Genomic DNA, 17,500 nt, shown 5'->3' with positions numbered 1-17,500 from the left:
ATCTATCTTATTTTTTTCATGGTTTTTAATCACTGTTTGTACCACAGGGGAACAGAAAACATATTCACAACCTTCTGATCACATTGAAATTACTGTGATTCCTTTCTTATAGAAGAATTTATGCTACTAATACAAATGAAAAAAACTTTGGCATATAAATCAAAAAGTAAATTCCATACAGATACAGAGAATTGATGGGTTTGCCTGCAGGCAAATAGAAATTGTACTTTTAGTCATGCATTCAGTTTAAATCTTGACAGCCTAAGGCCTGTTCCTATTGCTTATTACATGTGAAATTTCTACCCTTTATTATTGTATGGCTTCTTGAATTTTATTTAAGAAACAGGATTGGGATGCAGGATGTTGTCATTTGTATGAAGGTGATGTCTTCTGTAGATATTCTGCTGTATTTCAGTTGGGCTAAAAAGAGAAAGGATAGTACCTTCAACATATTAACAACCCTCAGAAACAGACATCATGGTATATTTTCTACATTTGAGTTTTAGTGAAACAGACATCATGGAAATAGTATCCAGATTTGCAGGCACTGCTCTTTGGAAACTGTCTTTTTAAGTCTTAAAAATAAGGAGACAGGGTTTGTGACACAGGATAGAGAAGAGCCTGTCCTGACATCACAAATGAACAGTGGAATTCTTCATTTTTGGGAATTTAGTAAACCCTTAATGGTTACAGTAATCAGAGGTGCAGGAGAAAGTTGTGCTTCAGAGAACCACTTAGTGTATTTGCAATTAGGTATTGCTTCTCGCATAATGTAACACCTCCAATTATATAGAAGACAGTAATTCAGTACTGCAAGGGCACTGTTTAGGTGGCTTACAAAGAGCAATAGAAATATGATGCTGGGTTATAGATTTAGTAGTCTGTGAATAAATAAGGAGGGCTGGATAAATGAAAGACTATAACTTGTTATATATTTTAAACTCTTTTGAATAATATCAGAAGAAGTAATTTAAAGTATACTTAATTTAAAAGAAAATGGATTATTAAGTACGATTACAAATAGCATAGAAGGCTGTGTGCAACACAGAGGGACAATAGCAATATATTAATATGCAGTGAATTATTAACAATTAAATTACTCTGCAAGTTTATTTCTTGGGAATCCTGTTAGTCTTGGAGCATACTATCTGAAAATATGTTATCCAGCCTGCCAGGACTGATACTTAGATAGTGCTGTTAATGTATAATGTCAAATGTAATTTTATTTTTCAAAGAATAGGTTACAAATTGCATGCCTTTTTGGTAGATTATGTTGTTGGTATTCCAAAAACTTCTTGCAAAATATTGGCTATTTTACTGAAAAGTGACAAATCACATAAATATATGTAATTTATTATGAGTCCTAAGAAATGAGAAATTTCTAATATCTACTGGCATAAAAATATGTGTGGCATTTTTCAGTCTTGCATGAGTGAGATTATTCCAGCAAACAGCATGACAAACATGAATCTTACACCGTCAGAGAAATACCCCTCCTGTAACTGCTTTTAAGTGTATTGTCATTGAGGGAAAGAGGATATTAAGCCTCTACCCTTGGGATCCTCAAAGGCAATGCCTGCATTAACCTTCATCTATTTGTGACTGCAAATAGCCACGCAGTGAAGTAGTATTGATTGTGTGCATTAGATCAGTCAACACTGTTTTGTTCAGCCCACCCTGATGAACTCATTCTAGATGTTTTTAGATCAGTACATATTGACCTGAATGTTCTTACTCTGATTTAGAGCACAAGAGGGTCAGGTGATATCAACTCGATGCAAAGAATGATTAAAGCTGTGAGAAAAAGAACTCTAAAGCACACTAAGCGCTACGCTATTTTTTGTTACTTTCATTCTCCGGGGTTTGTTTCCTTTACTTGCTTGAACAAAGGTACCAAATTGAGCATGTTTTCAGTTTGGGAAGGGGATCAGAGTTAAGTGTTCTTTCCTGAAGGAAAATGAATCCCTATTCTTGATTCTCGCAAGAATCTCATTTTGAATCTGAGCATTAATTTCTTCATGACTGGAAACATCAAATACATGTGGTGTATGGGTTAAATACAGTTTAGCTTGTCACTTTGGCAACATGAGACTTCTCTTGGGTGGCGTGGGAAGAAACTGCAATCCATAACTATCTAGGAAGGTGTTCATATGTAGAGTCTGAATGAATCTCTCCAAGTCACAACTGAGTTTTCCTCAGACATACTACCAGGAATTATGTCAGCTATGAGAATCCATGCCACTGTTTATATTATCTTTGCAATTATTGGATTCATAAAGAAAAATACAGTAAAGTCAGGTAGAAAGTATAATGAGCTACTGAAGCTTTATTAGATGGATGTGTTACTATTTTTTAGTTCTATCTCTGTGAAATAATATATTATTATTAAATTACCTAGAATTTTTATGTTTTTCTCTCTTCTTGCTGCCTAAAATTTAGGCCACCCATTAATGAGTATTACTGGAAACTACTTCCTTTACTATTCTTCTCCATGCCACCCTTTCTTACCACAATTCAGAAACCCTTCCAGCCCATGTGTTATAACAGTAGTGATTTCAGTATCCAATATGACAAAGGACATTTGTACTGGTATATCAAACTAACTTTTGCGTATGTTGATTTATGTCTCATCCTAGCCTTTTGCTGTTGTGAAAATCAGTATAGGGAAGAGGCAGTCTCTAAAGCACTTCTTCCCAGTAGTGAAAGCTACCTTTTATTCAATTTTTCAACTGTCAAACTTTAGAGATAATTCTGAACAGATTATTAGTTGCATTTTGCTAACTGATGGCTAAAAGATTCTTTCTCCTAACAATACATAGGCTAATAAATCCTAGAAGCCTCTGAAACTTGTGCTTATGTCAAGATGTTCAAGTTTAGAAATTATGTAAGATATAGATTTTGCTAGGAAACTAGTTAAATTTGGTTATATGCCATGTACATCTGTAAAAAAAGCATATTATAGACTAAGGCAGAAGAAATCAAAAGGGAAAAACCTTATTTTACCTAGGACTGACTTTGAAAACCCCCATAATATTGCATCAGGTTTTCAGTGCACAGTGCCAGCATGCTAGGTTAGGCAGCTTGACATCAGGTATTGCCAACAGCATCCTGTGCTAAGTGTTTCCTCAAAACCTTTTCCTGCACAGAGTGCTGTGACACTACCAAATCATGGGTTTAGGTGCTAAGCGGAACTGGCTAAATAAAATGCATTGCATCAATAGTCATTGCTTTTCAGAAGTTTTTTTAAAAAATAAAGTTGAATTAAATTAAATTAAATAACTTGGTATTTTTGCACATATGTTTTTGTTGTCCAGACATTTAAAATGCTCAAAAATCATGTGATATATGTATGCTGAGCCAAATATTCCATTCCTTCCACTTCAAAACACCAAAAAGAGTAAAGGCAGCTCCATTTTTCAGCATGTTAAATGCAGAGTAAGTGCATAAGTGCAAACCAAACCCAAGGGTAAGCAGAAACACTCTTAGACAGAAAATACTCAAACCATGCTATCTCATGGGGATCAACCATTATTTCAGTTTTCTCTATCACCAGAAATTAGGTTGTGTAAGATCCACATAACCTACAGATATCTTGGAAAGTTAAGTTCTTCAACTTTTTCCTCATGGACCTGGGGAAAAATATTCTCAATGTTAAATAATTAACCTTGACAGAAATAATAAAATATTAGAAAAAATGTGTAATTTTTTGTCAGTCAAAATACTTAATGTGTTGTGATACTTTCACAAGGGACTAAATATTTATTATACATCTATTAAGGATTATGTATAGATCTGCATACAGAGAGTCTGGTAGCCAAAGGGATAATCTTTTTTGAGTAAACCACTGTTTATCCCCAGAGTGTTTACTAGTGTAGCAGCTTCCTTACTGAATAAATTCTTCAGTAATCAGTAAAATTTAGTTTCAGTGAACTTAAATATTCCAATTGTGAATTTTGATTAACTATGATCTGAAAGTAGAAGACCTGAAGAATATGCTGATTTAAGGACCCTTCTTGATCAGTTCTGAGGGAACATGTTTTAATATGCCTCCATAACTAGCATCCTGTTACTCAGTTCTTCCTCTCTTGAAACTTTTTTGCAATACCCAGCCAGTTATACTTCATTCCATAGATGTATAAAATAGTTCCTGTTCTCAATTTCTCACTCTACTTTTCTCTTATAAATTTCATTACACTGACTTCAGACTAATTCTCTAGTTTATCAAACAAATTTCAGATTTTAGCTCTGTTCACTGATCTGGTTAAGACTAGCTTTTTGTGAACTATTTTACACACAGTCTCTTTTTTTTTTTTTTGTTGAAATCATTTCTGCAAACCAAAACCAAATATAGTGCTGAGTGTTCATATTATTTAACGTGTTCCTCTTTCCCATTGATGAAATTCTTTTTGCATGGCTATGTTGGGGTTATATCATATTTTTCCAGTTTGATTATGAGACTCCAATATAAGGCAATATAAAAATCTTTAAAAATCAGATTAATTCTTATCTATTATCTGCCTCATCTTTTCTCTACTAAGTCAGTTATCATGTCAAAGGAGCAAGTTTGTACTGAGAACTGGCATTTTGAGTTTATGATACTTTGTTTCCATCCATGGTTTGAGTGATGCATTTTATTTTGTGCTAGAATTTTTATGTTTCAATAAATAAGAGAAGCACTTAGCTTCCAAGGAACTGCAAAAAAATATACACAGGATTTTATATTACATGATAGTCATGAAAACAATTTGTTGTTTTTCTAATCAGAGTCATCAACGTAAACCACCAGCTGGGAGTGGAACTTATTAAATTTATTAGGAACAATTGTAAAAGTTGACATAACCCTGTAAATTATTCTTCCATTCCCTCTACTTCTGAGACACTTCTAACAGATTAGATCTTCTATACAGTTGGTTTATCATTTATTTATTACAGAATATGATGGTGTTTCTTAATAAAACTTCCCAACATTCATAAAGATATTTATGGAAGCTTCAGAAGACGAAATGAGCTTCTTTTCTAATTCAATCAAACAATGGTTACTGATAATGTTCAGAAAAATTATCTTGAATTGAAACTATTTAAGTCACAGAAACCAGGAAGGAAGGATAACCTAGTGTACACCAGCAATTGTTATTTCAGAATAAATAGATAGTGGAAGTTACATGAAATAATATTTCTTCTGTAAATTAAAGGCATGATTTTATTAGGCTTGCTTGCATTGTATAAAATATTTGGAGTTACCAAAAGTTATAATGCACATGCTTTAAAAAGAAAGAAATTAGATGATGATATATGAGTAATGCTACTTAAAAGTTTCTGAAGAAAGATGTTTTCTGATCGCTTCAAACCATGAACTCAAAATGCAACCTTGTTTGATTACTCTGAATTGCAAACCGCTTCATATTCCTTCAAAAGATCCCTTGAGTTGTTCTTGTAATTTAAAAATTTCATTCCTTGTTAAACAGTGTGAACCATAAGTCTGAATATTCTTTGACTGCACATATTTCTGCTAAATATTTGGCTCCTGTTAAAGCTTTGGTTCCTAAAGCTGTACAGCCCAAAAAGACAGACATAATAGTCAGGTAAAAAAGTCTGCCACATTAGTCAGTCAAAATACATATTTCCACTTTACTGAAGTCCAAAATGTTTTTTAGGTGGCCTCACTTTCCTATATGTCTTGAATGAAAATGCTTCCAATCCCCTTGAAAACTACTGTCACTATTCATGGGTTTTATAGTCAAACAGAAAATGTATTATGTCAACAACACACTTGGGTAATCTTCCTTGGGAATTCTGATACAAAGATTTTTACTCAAAATGGTGACTCACCAAAAAAAAATTTGGTTGCTGGCCATTACTTTCCCTGATTCAGGGCAGACAGTTTTGTTATTTCAACAAGTCAGAATAAGAATCCTAACAAATGCCCTAAATTCCACATGTTTTTCTTTCTAAGTCCTTAGAGATGAAATCATGTGACCACCACAAAGGGATCATGAAAGTCATGAATGATCATGAATCAATAGGAGTATATTGATGCATAATGAATTACCCTGGAGAATGCTTGGCTAAAATCTATTTGCTTGATATTGTTAGAAATGTTATCCACTTTGTCCTGTAAACAGTTTTGGGACGGAGAGGTGAGGATTCTTTAACAATAAATTATATGGACTTACATATCCTGTGTCAGGCCTCAGATATTAAGAAACCTCTTGCCTGTAATCTTAATAGGACAATAATTCAAAGACAACAGAGTTTACTTTCAGACCTTCTTGTCCCTAAATGATTTGTTTACAAGTCAAAGAGGAATGCACATGCCCTTAGTCTAGTCATGTTTCCTTGTATGTTTGTCCGCAAACCTTAAAAAATTTGTCTATCTGGATGTTCCGTAAAAGATGGGATTTTTGATAATTGGCATTAATATAAGCAAACTTAGCAGAAAAGAAAATAACAAAATGCACAATTGGGTTAATCAGGTCTTGTGCGGTATCTCTCCAAGACAGGTTGCAAGGGCTATAATGCTAAACGGGAAATTTCTAGGGTCTTTATTTTAAACTGTCACAGAGTGTGACAGTACTGTAGCATATCAATGGGTATAAATTGATTGCCTATGCCTGTTCAGTTTACAATGATTGATTTTAATTGAGGAATTCACATAGTGTAAACATTCTTTTTCCTCCTGTAAAACTTATCTATTATATGTAGATAAGAAAGTCAGACCTTTCAGAAAATCTTAGCTTAGAATCAAAGGGAAACACAAACTCGGTCTGCCATGTCCCAGACATGCTACCAATGAGCTTTCCTCCTTCCTATCCAAACTGATATATTGCCTTGACATATTGACAAACTGAAATTTTCTGATGGGAAAACCATTCCAGGAAAGATAGAAAAAATCTCAATTTCTTCTGCTTCACTCCCATTCCTGTACAATTAAAACATGATTCCCTTTGTTTACTGTCAAACCTAGTATTTCTTGCACACTCAATACATTTTTGCAAAAAAGACAGTTTCTGTTTTAAGATTTTTTTCCTGGAGGTGTATGAGATCCATTCTCAAAACTTATCAGGATTACTATTTATGCAATATCATATTTAATTATGCAAGAATTCCTCAGAACTCTGGAGAATTCATTGCATGTTAGGTTGATACTCTCAGGCTCATGCTGTGACTCATGGGAATGATCCTGCGCAGGGCTAAGGGTTGGACTTGAAGATTGTTGTGGTTCCTTTCCAATTCAGCATATTCTGTGAATCTGTAAAAGAACTATTATACGTATTGATAAATGTCACCAGCAAAGATGATATGGGATGTTATCTTATAATGTGTTGCAGTTTTAAAACCTTGATATTAATTTGCCATACACTGCATTACCAAATAAAAGACCAACAGATAATTGTATTTCTTTACTATGAGGAACACTTGAACTAATTAAAAGTAATGCAGCAAATTATCTAAAACCATTTAGTCAAATACACTAGAGAGGTCAAACCTAGGGCAGCACTCATTAAATCAAATTGAATTCCATCTTGAGAATGGATTTCAAATAGATTCTTAATTGCAGTATTTTGTCCACAGGGTATTCTATCACAGACTTTTTGTTTGCCAGTAAAATCCTCCAGAACGTCCTCCATCAGGATAGTGCCAGGTCTCTCTTCATTATAAAATTTTTGTATTATGAAGTATGTAAGTATGTTCTGAGGCTTTCATTCTTTGCTCCTCTTGCTTATAGTTAATATCTCCAGCCAAACACTGAGTGCTCCCCACCTCTGGTTCATTCCATTAAGCACAAAAACAGAAAACAAAACAATAACACTTGTGCACAGAGCCTGCAGCAGAAGGGTGAAACCCACACTTGAAGGGCCTTGTCACTTTATTGCTTTCTGGCAGAACTGCCTAAACACAGAGAATGCCAAGCTCAGCATTTTCTTGGGACTGCCCTGGATAAGCATCCCCCTGACCACAAGGATATGCAGCTTTGGGTTTCTACTGTACTTCTAGGTATATGCAGAACCATCAGTGTTTCCCTCTTCTATTCTACTAGTTCCGTGTGGATCTGAACCCCAGAAAGAAAAAGAAAGGTGAGCTATAGTCATTAGGACAACAGAGAAGTTACTGTGTTTTCAATATATTTTGGCTTTTAGACAACAGCAATAACTAAGCTGGTCTATTGGTTTGTGAGGTTTTTGGACACGACCTTTGCTGATTGCCAATGTACTTGGTTTTTCTACATATTTTCAGGAAAGTTTTCTTTCTTAAAACATTTATTATTTATAGTACCTTTCCTTACAATTAGTCCTATCTACAATTCTATTTTAGATATTTTGTTGTGGGTCTGAGTTTGTTTCAGATTCATAAATTAAATGTTCTGTTCTAGATATGATATAGTTTTCTTAAAGGCTACAAAGAGACGTTAATGACCTGAGGGGGGTTATTTGCTCTTCCTCCTAACAGAGCACTCTCAGTGGAAATTATCACAACAGAACACTTTTGCACGTCATGTAACCACTCAAAATTACTGAACTTTAAATATGCTCTAAATATGTCTATGAAGGATCCTAAAATCACATACTAATGGTCCCATAAAGCAGCTGATATTAGTAAATTCATCACAGCCAGAACAAAATAAAAAATTAAGGGCAGCCAGTTGTAGGTACTACAGCAGAAATGCTGTCTGATAACATAGATGAGGACTCTTCCATCTATCTTGGTTGGGTGGAAAGTAGTAACAGAAGAAGTTCCTGCCAATGTGCAGGTGGTGCATCTCCTCACAGCAACAACAGCAACAGCAGGGAGTTGGGGAACATTTTTATCAACTGGTTTTAGAACTGGGCATGACTTTGGATCTACCAAACCAGTGACATCCAGGTCCAGCAGAGTGCTGATTCAGGCCAATGTGCCATAATCATAAAGTGACCATATCATATGAGTATAGGATGCTGGAAAGCAAAATTAAAAAAAAAGTGTTTAAATTTAAAGTAACATTTTACATGAAAAATGCAATAAAAAGGACAAAGTATTTCTTGTTCACTCTAGCCATTCCATGTAAATATCTACACAAGTCATTTGAACCTGTGAAATTTAAAGGGCCTAAATGTGCTACCTTGTAAATATTTATTTTCTAAGTCAAAATTCAGTTAGATTAATGGGTTTTTTTCTGAGTTAGACTCCTAGTTTAATGGATCAGGCCCTTCTATTGCTGCTAAATTGTGTCATCAAGTAAACTTGATACTGAGAGTGGCTGTTTTAGATTTATTGTTTAATTTTTCTGAAGTACAAAAAATATATATTTAAAACTTGTTATTTACTTGACAGACTTGAATCAAAGGAGCCTTTCCTGTCCGTTGGGTAAGTAGAAATCTGTATATTTTCACGGATATTGATATAATCAATTACCATACATTATAATTTATGAGATTATGTTGAGCATAAGCATCCTGTTTCAAAATTATGACTGTTTACTATACCTAAGCTTAGAACAAGTTAGTTTTAGTCAATAAAGTCAGCAGTCATGGAAACTTTCTTTCTCAAAAAAAGAAGTATGTTTTGCCTTTATTAACTATGCAAAAGTTATGCTAAAATACATGTAGAAGTTAAATATTGTATTAAAAGGTAGCTGATTTATTAATTTATTTTCACTGGTCTTTCAGTCAGAAACCCTTCCAAATATCATCTATATCACCTGTCAAAGCACATGAAGAAATAATTGATAGTTTCTTTTAGAATAAAAAAAATTGTGATACTTCAGTAACAGAAATAGTCGAATTTATGAAATAGAAAAAATCACATTTTTAGCTGAATTATAGATCACTGCACTGATTTGCATATTACAGCTATTGTCTCACTAGTGTCATAACCACTTAAACAGTTATATGTTCTCTATATTAAAATAATTCATCATTCTAAAAAATTATTTTTAAATGCGACATATTGTAAAAAAATACCATTCTTTTATAAAATGATGCCTTAAGATCCATCTGTTTTATTTGATTTTTCTTAATTTTTATAAGCTTTATAAGTAGTTATATAGCAGAAGTAGACTTAGAAGCAGCAGCTCTCATTCCCTTACCCTTAGCACAGAAGCAACATAGATTTTCAACCCTATTACCCTTTTCCATGCTCCCCATATCAATTCTACCCCCTGAATTCCAGTAGAAACCTTTAGTTTCTCTTTAAGGTAGGTCTGTTCTGTTTGGAGAATGCTTGTACCTTGACCTAAACTGCAAAAGTACAGTCAAGAACTGGGTGAATATACGCCTCCTGTACCCCAAGGAAGATGAAGATTGATGAAGAGGTGGTCTTAGAGACCCCAGTACCAATTCCTAAGGGGCGTGACTGAGGGTGGTCCAGGGCAAAAGCCACAGGGTGGGAAAACCTCGGATTGCACAAGCAGTATTATAAATTGTAACATCTGAGACACGGGGGTGCACGCGTTTTGTAATCTTATGCCTAGGCATAAATTAAAACCCTTTCCTTATCTCACCTTCAAAACTAATTTGCCTGGGAGGCTTTTTTCTCCCTGAATTTTCTTTTAGGCATCAAAATGTAGACAATATATGTATTAAAGGTAATGATCTGTATATTATTTCTTAGTCTGAAGTTCACTTTTCATGCAGTGTTTTACTTTCAGTTTCTTCCTTGAAACTTTCCTAAGTGTCCTAACATTCTCCCTCCATGTTTTCCTTCCTTTGTTCACACCATATTTAATGCTATCAAGAACATAAACTTCAGACAAAAGATTCAATGCAAAATATCCATTTCAAGTTTAGTTCTACCATTTAATTATCAGTGGCTTCCAAATAATTGTACTAACCGCAGATCTAAAAGCCAATTTCAAATTCTGAAGTGTGAACTAAAGTTAACAAGCAAGGAAGTGTGTAAATTATGATCAAAAGAACTCAACAAATCAGCATGAACAGGATTGAGATATGTCTCAGTTTCTCTAGCATAAAGTAACTCTTGTTTGTTTGAGAACATTTTGAATTAATTGCTTGGTGTTTCTACTTTCTACCAACTCAAAATTATTGAAAAACCATTTAAATGCTGGAGAAATTGGAGGCAGAGGGGAGGGTGTACTGGTCTTGGTTTGCGTGCTTTGAAATGTCCAAATTCATTATCAAATTCAGTCTCTTTTATTATTAACTTTCATTATTCTACTTTGTAACTTGTTCTATTGAGTTGTATTTTTAAGACCTCCACTATCATAATGAAGTGATTACCTGAAAATCTCAACTTTAAGATCAAAAAAGAAGTTACATGTCATTGCGGCTGAGGAGCAAAGTTGAAAATATAAAAATCCAGGAAGCAAATAAAGAAGAAAATGGTAGCAATTATTTTAATAATAATTGCTACAAAATAATAAATTCTATATTTTTAGTACTTACCATGATCTCAAGAAATGTGCTGGCAATTTTAGCATATCTGGGGATGTCTACCTTGGAGGAAATATCATTTTTGTGTTTTGCTTTTTAGTTTCTTTCCATATGAGCAGGTTGGTGGTCACCATATAAATCCACATTACCTCCATATAGTCATTGTCTGTGACTTTATTGCTAAAGTTGATTCCTCTTAGGAAGTTTAATCTGAGCAAACAGACTTAGTCTCTTTCCAGAACTTTTCAGAAGTTTTACTGTAGTATACTTGAATTATTTTACGCAAGTTCATAACGATAAGGGTAGAAAAAACCCCAAAATTAGTCCCTGCCCCTGTGCTACTTTTGCCTTTTACTACTGTATTTCCTCCACCCCAAAAGAGGGCATCAGACAGAGGTTACACTACCATGTTCTGAGGAGGGGCCCACCTCCTCATTAAAGTCAAAGAGATACTCCTCCTAGTCCCACAATAACTGGGGGGTTCTTTTTTACAGAGGATGAGCTTTTGTGCCAGGACCTGTATCTGAGGTTTTAATCCAGACAGCTGCAACCACCAGGCTTTTAAAATACAGTAAATGTTTGCAGAAGAAATGCTGACTTAGCCTCAATTAGCCTAACACATGGGTGCCCTTACTGCCACTTGCAGCCAGAGTTGGTCAAAACACCAATCTAAATTACTTTAGGCTGCCTACAGATGGCTTGGTCCTGCACACCAGTCTCTCAATCTACCTTCTGCAACACAGATTTGTTTCCACATTTTCATTATACTGCCTGTAGGAGCTAATTAAGCCTTTTCATTTTGCTGTGCCTAAGCACACGACTTAGTGGTGCTTTTCCATTGTTAATTCTTTTGGCAGGGAAGGGAACATGAAGTGTGGCAATCTAAGAGCTCAGGACTGACACAGGACTGACTGAGCTTTGTGTCTATGTGCAGGGCTGCAGTCTTCCCATGAGAGATCCCACAAGGAAAATAGGTTGATAAAATATTGCATTGTTTCCCCTCTCTCAGAAAGGAGCCAGAGAGAAGCAGACCACACCTCTTACTGTTCTAGTTTGTGTATGGAATGCAGGGAGAGAACAGCTACTGTACTCCCTTGGTAAAGGTAATTCCATTTATCCTTCTTTCTATGCAAAATGCATAGCAAAGAAGAAAAATCCACTCTCCTTTACTCCCTGTGCAAGACAGGGGCATAATTTGGCAATGAAGTGAGAGTAAACTCCTTAATTAAAACCTCTAATGGTATCATTCAGGAGCAAAAATTCATCAAGTATACAATCTATTCAGATAAGAGTATCTGAATTCAATATTATGATTTTGGCTAGAATGCAAAGTTGAATTTGAGATTGACATTGAGATTGTCTTTCTTTGCCTCTTAGAGGTGAATATAAAATCCTTAGGGAAGAATGAAACATCTCCTAGTGCTGAATGCTGAGTCATGGCCTGTAGGGGCACAGGATGCTCCTCTCCACAGGTGTTATTTCCACACTTTTTGGGGTTTGTGTTCATATTCAACCGGAGCAAGACTGAGAGTTTTCTGGACTTTCTATTCTCTTCATGTTATATAGCATTCATGATCATGTTGGGTTAGTATAAAAAAGAAGTCATGCAAATAGTCAGAGTGCCTGGAAGACTTTAAAGAGGCAGCAGTTTTGGTAAAACTTCACCAAAGTGAAGAATACTGACAATGCATTAAATCAGCTTCATGGAGAAAAGTTTGAAAGATTCTGATGTAGAAAGACCAGAGAAGTCGAAAGGTACAAAAAAATGGATACTGTAAAAAGAACAAGTGCCAGATCATATTTGTTGTGGCAAAGGATGTATAAAATTTAAAAAAAGTATATTTAAAATGCCAACAGTTTTTAATTATTCACATTAGTTCTCCATATTTAGCCATTTCATAATAATAATGGTGCATAATTACCCCTCAACAAAACAGTTAGCATTCCCTCTCTAGATAATTAGACTGGTTATCCAGTTATTAACCATTCACCAGCAATTTTATGGCATTTGATTTATGATAGTTATCTGCATGTAAAAGTTTTTCACTTGATGAAAGTTATCTGCATGTAAAAGTTTTTCACTTGATGAATTTCAGCTAATACTGCATGCAGATTTGTAACCCCTCATTAGTCTAAGCCCTAAAATTAAAAGTTCATTTTTTAAGATACAGCCAATGCAGCATCTTTTAAGGCCTGTAATAGTATTATATGGCCAAGAGAGACCATAGTTAATATGTAACTGTCTTGCATAGTAGAAATTCTTTTAATTAATTCTTGTTGGTATCTAATTGTAATTGTATGTAACTTCCATAACAACATTCAATCAACACAGCTTCAACACACGCAATGGTAGAAAATCTACCACAGCATCTAGTGAGTTTGTCAAACTTTTCAAAATATCTGTCTTCTTTTTTAGATGCCATTTAATAATATGCCCCATATTGTTGAATTCAGAAGAGACAGGAAGAGAGAGAAAGAAACAGTTGATTTTTTCTGAGGCTAGTGAGAACTTAGATTCATCTGTTGTCTGCTGCAGAGAATAGGATTACTTCTGCGTAAGCAGGCAATAGCTCTTAGGTGAGATGGTCTTTGAAAATGCATGTGTTATATACATCTGGTTGTCAGCTGAGATTCAATGTATTCTCTGACTTTTTCACTTTTTTTTTATTGTTTGCTTGCTCTAAACAGTATAAATTTAGGTGGAAAGCCCAGAGAGAGACATAAGTGAAATTAATGCATTGTATGCATTTATTTCATGATGAATAGTTGCCTGTCATAGGAGAAAGAAAAGAGATACAAGTAAAATTGGCATTAATTAATACAATTTTTTACATTCCCAGTGAAAAGACTAGAGATCTGTAGGAACTACTGCTTTCCTCACCAAGGTCTGGTTTCTAGAAAGTATATGATAATAGAAAATACTGAAAAGCCATGTTTTTTCCAAATCACATCCTAATCATATTACCTTTCAAACATAGGTACTTCTCGAAGAGAGGGAGGAATGCTGGTGGGTTCAGGTTCTTGGAGGCACTTGGTAGTGTTTATAAAACACAAAAAGTAAAATTCCTTAATTTTCCTCTGGCAGAATTGTTCTAAGATACATATAACAACTTGAATTTGTCACCCACATTTTTTCCTCTTTCTTTATAGTATTTTCTTTCCCACAAGGCCATTTTGCAGAAGATCTATAGGAAATTCTGAACTCCTACACTAGTTTGAGGAATCCCATCCTGAAGAATTGAGGTTGTTTAAATAAAAGCCTAATCCTTGCAGACTCTTTTAGGACAATACCTAGTCCACTTCCAAAATATGCAAGTTTTTTCAATTCACAATCACTTTTTGTGAGTGTTTGATGTGTTGTTGATTTTTTAATGGATGGGAAGTTATAAGGCACAAAACAGAATGTAGCCACATGTTATCTTCTGTACAATGAATACCATCACTCTTGTTCCTCATCTTTGTTATCAGATGCACCAGTGGAAGGAGTAGACACTATTCCTACTGTTCCTGTCCAGCTTTTGAAGAGAGATAGCTAAGAAAATTATTTTCTTTCAGCAGAGGAAAAATACAAAAAAGAGGAGATACTGGATTCATTTTGCACTATTACTATGACACCAATGAAACTACCAACCTGAACATAATCTTGTAACTCTCATTCATATTCAGACCAGGTATTCAGGAGCTGCTTTCATGAAAAGCATTGAAGGACTGAACACACTTGACAGTTACTTAAACTCATTGTTTAAAGACAGGCAGTAATTCCTTATGTTTAAAACCACTCAGATTCTACGACTTTAGCAGGCAGTAGCAGGTCTGCTCTTGCAGAGAATACCCTCTAAAGCAACCAACTCTTTAATTATGTGTGAGATTTAGCTTGGAGGTAAGAAGCAGAAGTCACATGTCTGCAAAGGGTTGGTACAGGGTGAGGCTCCCAGGGTAGTCACCAGAGGGACAGGGGGGATCTGGGGGATGACAGCACATATGGGTAGCTGTGGAAGACACTGAGAATCTATACAGTTTAATTTCAGATAGTATTACTGATACACTTCTCTTCCAATTTACCAAAACCCACAAGGATTAAGCTTTTCTATAATTGCCTATTTTCCATCATTATAAGACTCTGAAACAGTGGATGAATACTGCTGTTTTATAAATTTATAGTTTCTCTTTTTTTTTTGCTTCAAGCTATCTCTGAAGAAGAGATTAAAAAACTGCAGTAATAATAATGTTGGTCCATGGCTGTTATTGAATTTTTCATTGACTTTGTGACATTATTCAGTGTTTAAAGATCCTAGATTATGTATTTTTTCTACTCATCTGCAATCTAAATAATTATTTTATAGTTCCTCTATTTTCCTGATCTTTTTCATTTTGCATCACTTTCACACACACACCAATATATACATTACAAAGAAAACAGACTAATACATTTAGCAAAAAAAAAGAAAAATATTTTCCCTGATTCTGTTAACTTTTTCTAGCAACAGACTTAACAAATATGCACCTTAATAAATTCTTTTCCCCTCCCTGACCTCGATAACATCAGTAACAATGTGCTTCATAATTGAGAAAGGCAAGAGCATGAGATCACTCTTTTTGTCTTCTGGTTATTCTATTTCCCTTTTTTACTCTTTACTCTTTTTTTCCTCTTTACTTTTTCTGTCTTCCAAGACTACTCTTTCATTAGTAATTCTAGGAAAACAATATATCTCCATATTATTTTTGTTCTGGGTTAATGATGAACAGTTCCTGGGTACTGAATATCTGTAGTCTCACTTATGTACCAGGCAGTCAAGGTGTCCTCCAGAGGAGGGAAAATTATGCACAATAGGATGTTATTGAAGGAAAGTTGGGAGGCTGAAATATTTGGAAAGTGGAGGAATGAAAAGAAATAAACAGGGATGTGGAAACATAAGGATAAAGTGAAAGGAAAAGTACTACACAAAGAAACAAAAGGGAGGTATTTTCTTATAATAGGAGATGGAGGGAGGAAGGAAGAACAATATTTACTGGGTATGTACCTTCACTGTGGAACTAAACCATTTACATCTAATTAGCTGTATTTTACCCAAACAGCAGTGACTGATCCATGAGTTAGAGAAAAGAGTGTTTAAAAGGTCTGTGTTATCACAGTATTCCTATTTCTGGTTTCTGATGTATGAACATAGCATCTTGCCCCAGCAGTCTACATGGGCTTCTGTGAATACATATAGCTTACCGTGGGAGGCTAAAAGGCATATGAAACAATATCATAAATAAGACCTAGCTCCCCACTCACAACACATCTGAAAATTGAGACAGTTTCTCATCCTTCTTATGGCTGTTGCATATGAAAAACTATTCATTTTCACACACTTCCAGATAATTACAAAGGTTTTTTTCAATATCTTCTCCTTGATAAATATATTGAAAAATACAATAATTGTGAAATTTCAGGGGGTTTTTTGAGTTTCAAATTCCCAGTAATGCTGTTCAAATCAGTTAACCTGTGTTTGCCCTTGCTCTTCTGTCTGTGTTGCTTTTACTACTTTTGTATGATAGTAGCAATTGAAACTCTTCTTCAGCTCTTAGCATGCTAGGCCTTCTACAAATATTTGGAGGGGATCTAATGGTTGATTCCTCTGATTCCATCCTTGAAATCAGCTTAATCTTTTTCTCCACAAAGTGAAATCTGAGACTGTTTCATCTACCTAACGTGTTACTTGCACTTCAGCTTATGGTATGCTTAAAAGACCAAACCACAGAAAGACAGCTTGTGCTGCTATGTGAGCTTATACTTGAAAGTCTGCTTCACGCCCTTATGCAGTAATATAATTTGCAGCTCCTTGATAAAGAAATTTCTTCTTTGGAGTTCCACCAACTGTGATCACAATAGCAATCCATAACTAGCCTTGCTTCAAAAGTTATTGCTCTACACCACCCTCTGTATACATGGGCTTTCTAAAGTGTAAAATTGGGAGAATGGCCTGTCCCAGCGTGTGTAGTTTGTTAAGAGAGGAGATGGCACAGAAAGAGAGGCACATCAGAGAGAAACCTTGTTGATACAGAAAAAATTGTAACTTCCCTATGTCTCTGTCATGTTTGTTAATGGTTTTGAAAAAGATAATAAATTTCAGGCTAGGAGTCATTGTCTT

The 17,500-nt window shown here is 34.9% G+C and overlaps 1 protein-coding gene across 7 annotated transcripts in view; it reads left to right on the top strand.

Annotated features, from left to right (window-relative positions):
* The window catches only part of RALYL (RALY RNA binding protein like), a 383,196-nt gene that overhangs the window by 315,375 nt on the left and 50,321 nt on the right, over window positions 1-17,500 (top strand). For all 7 annotated transcript variants that reach the window (XM_027685835.1, XM_027685910.1, XM_027685984.1 and 4 more), the window contains one exon: window positions 9,310-9,342. In XM_027685835.1, the coding sequence (XP_027541636.1) occupies window positions 9,310-9,342 (33 nt within the window). The remainder of the gene's footprint in view (window positions 1-9,309; window positions 9,343-17,500) is intronic.

Source organism: Neopelma chrysocephalum, unplaced genomic scaffold, assembly GCF_003984885.1.
Source record: "Neopelma chrysocephalum unplaced genomic scaffold, ASM398488v2 Primary Assembly neopelma1_22, whole genome shotgun sequence".
Taxonomy (NCBI): domain Eukaryota; kingdom Metazoa; phylum Chordata; class Aves; order Passeriformes; family Pipridae; genus Neopelma; species Neopelma chrysocephalum.
Note: the sequence above shows the minus strand (reverse complement) of the source record. Positions and strands in the feature narration are given on the sequence as shown.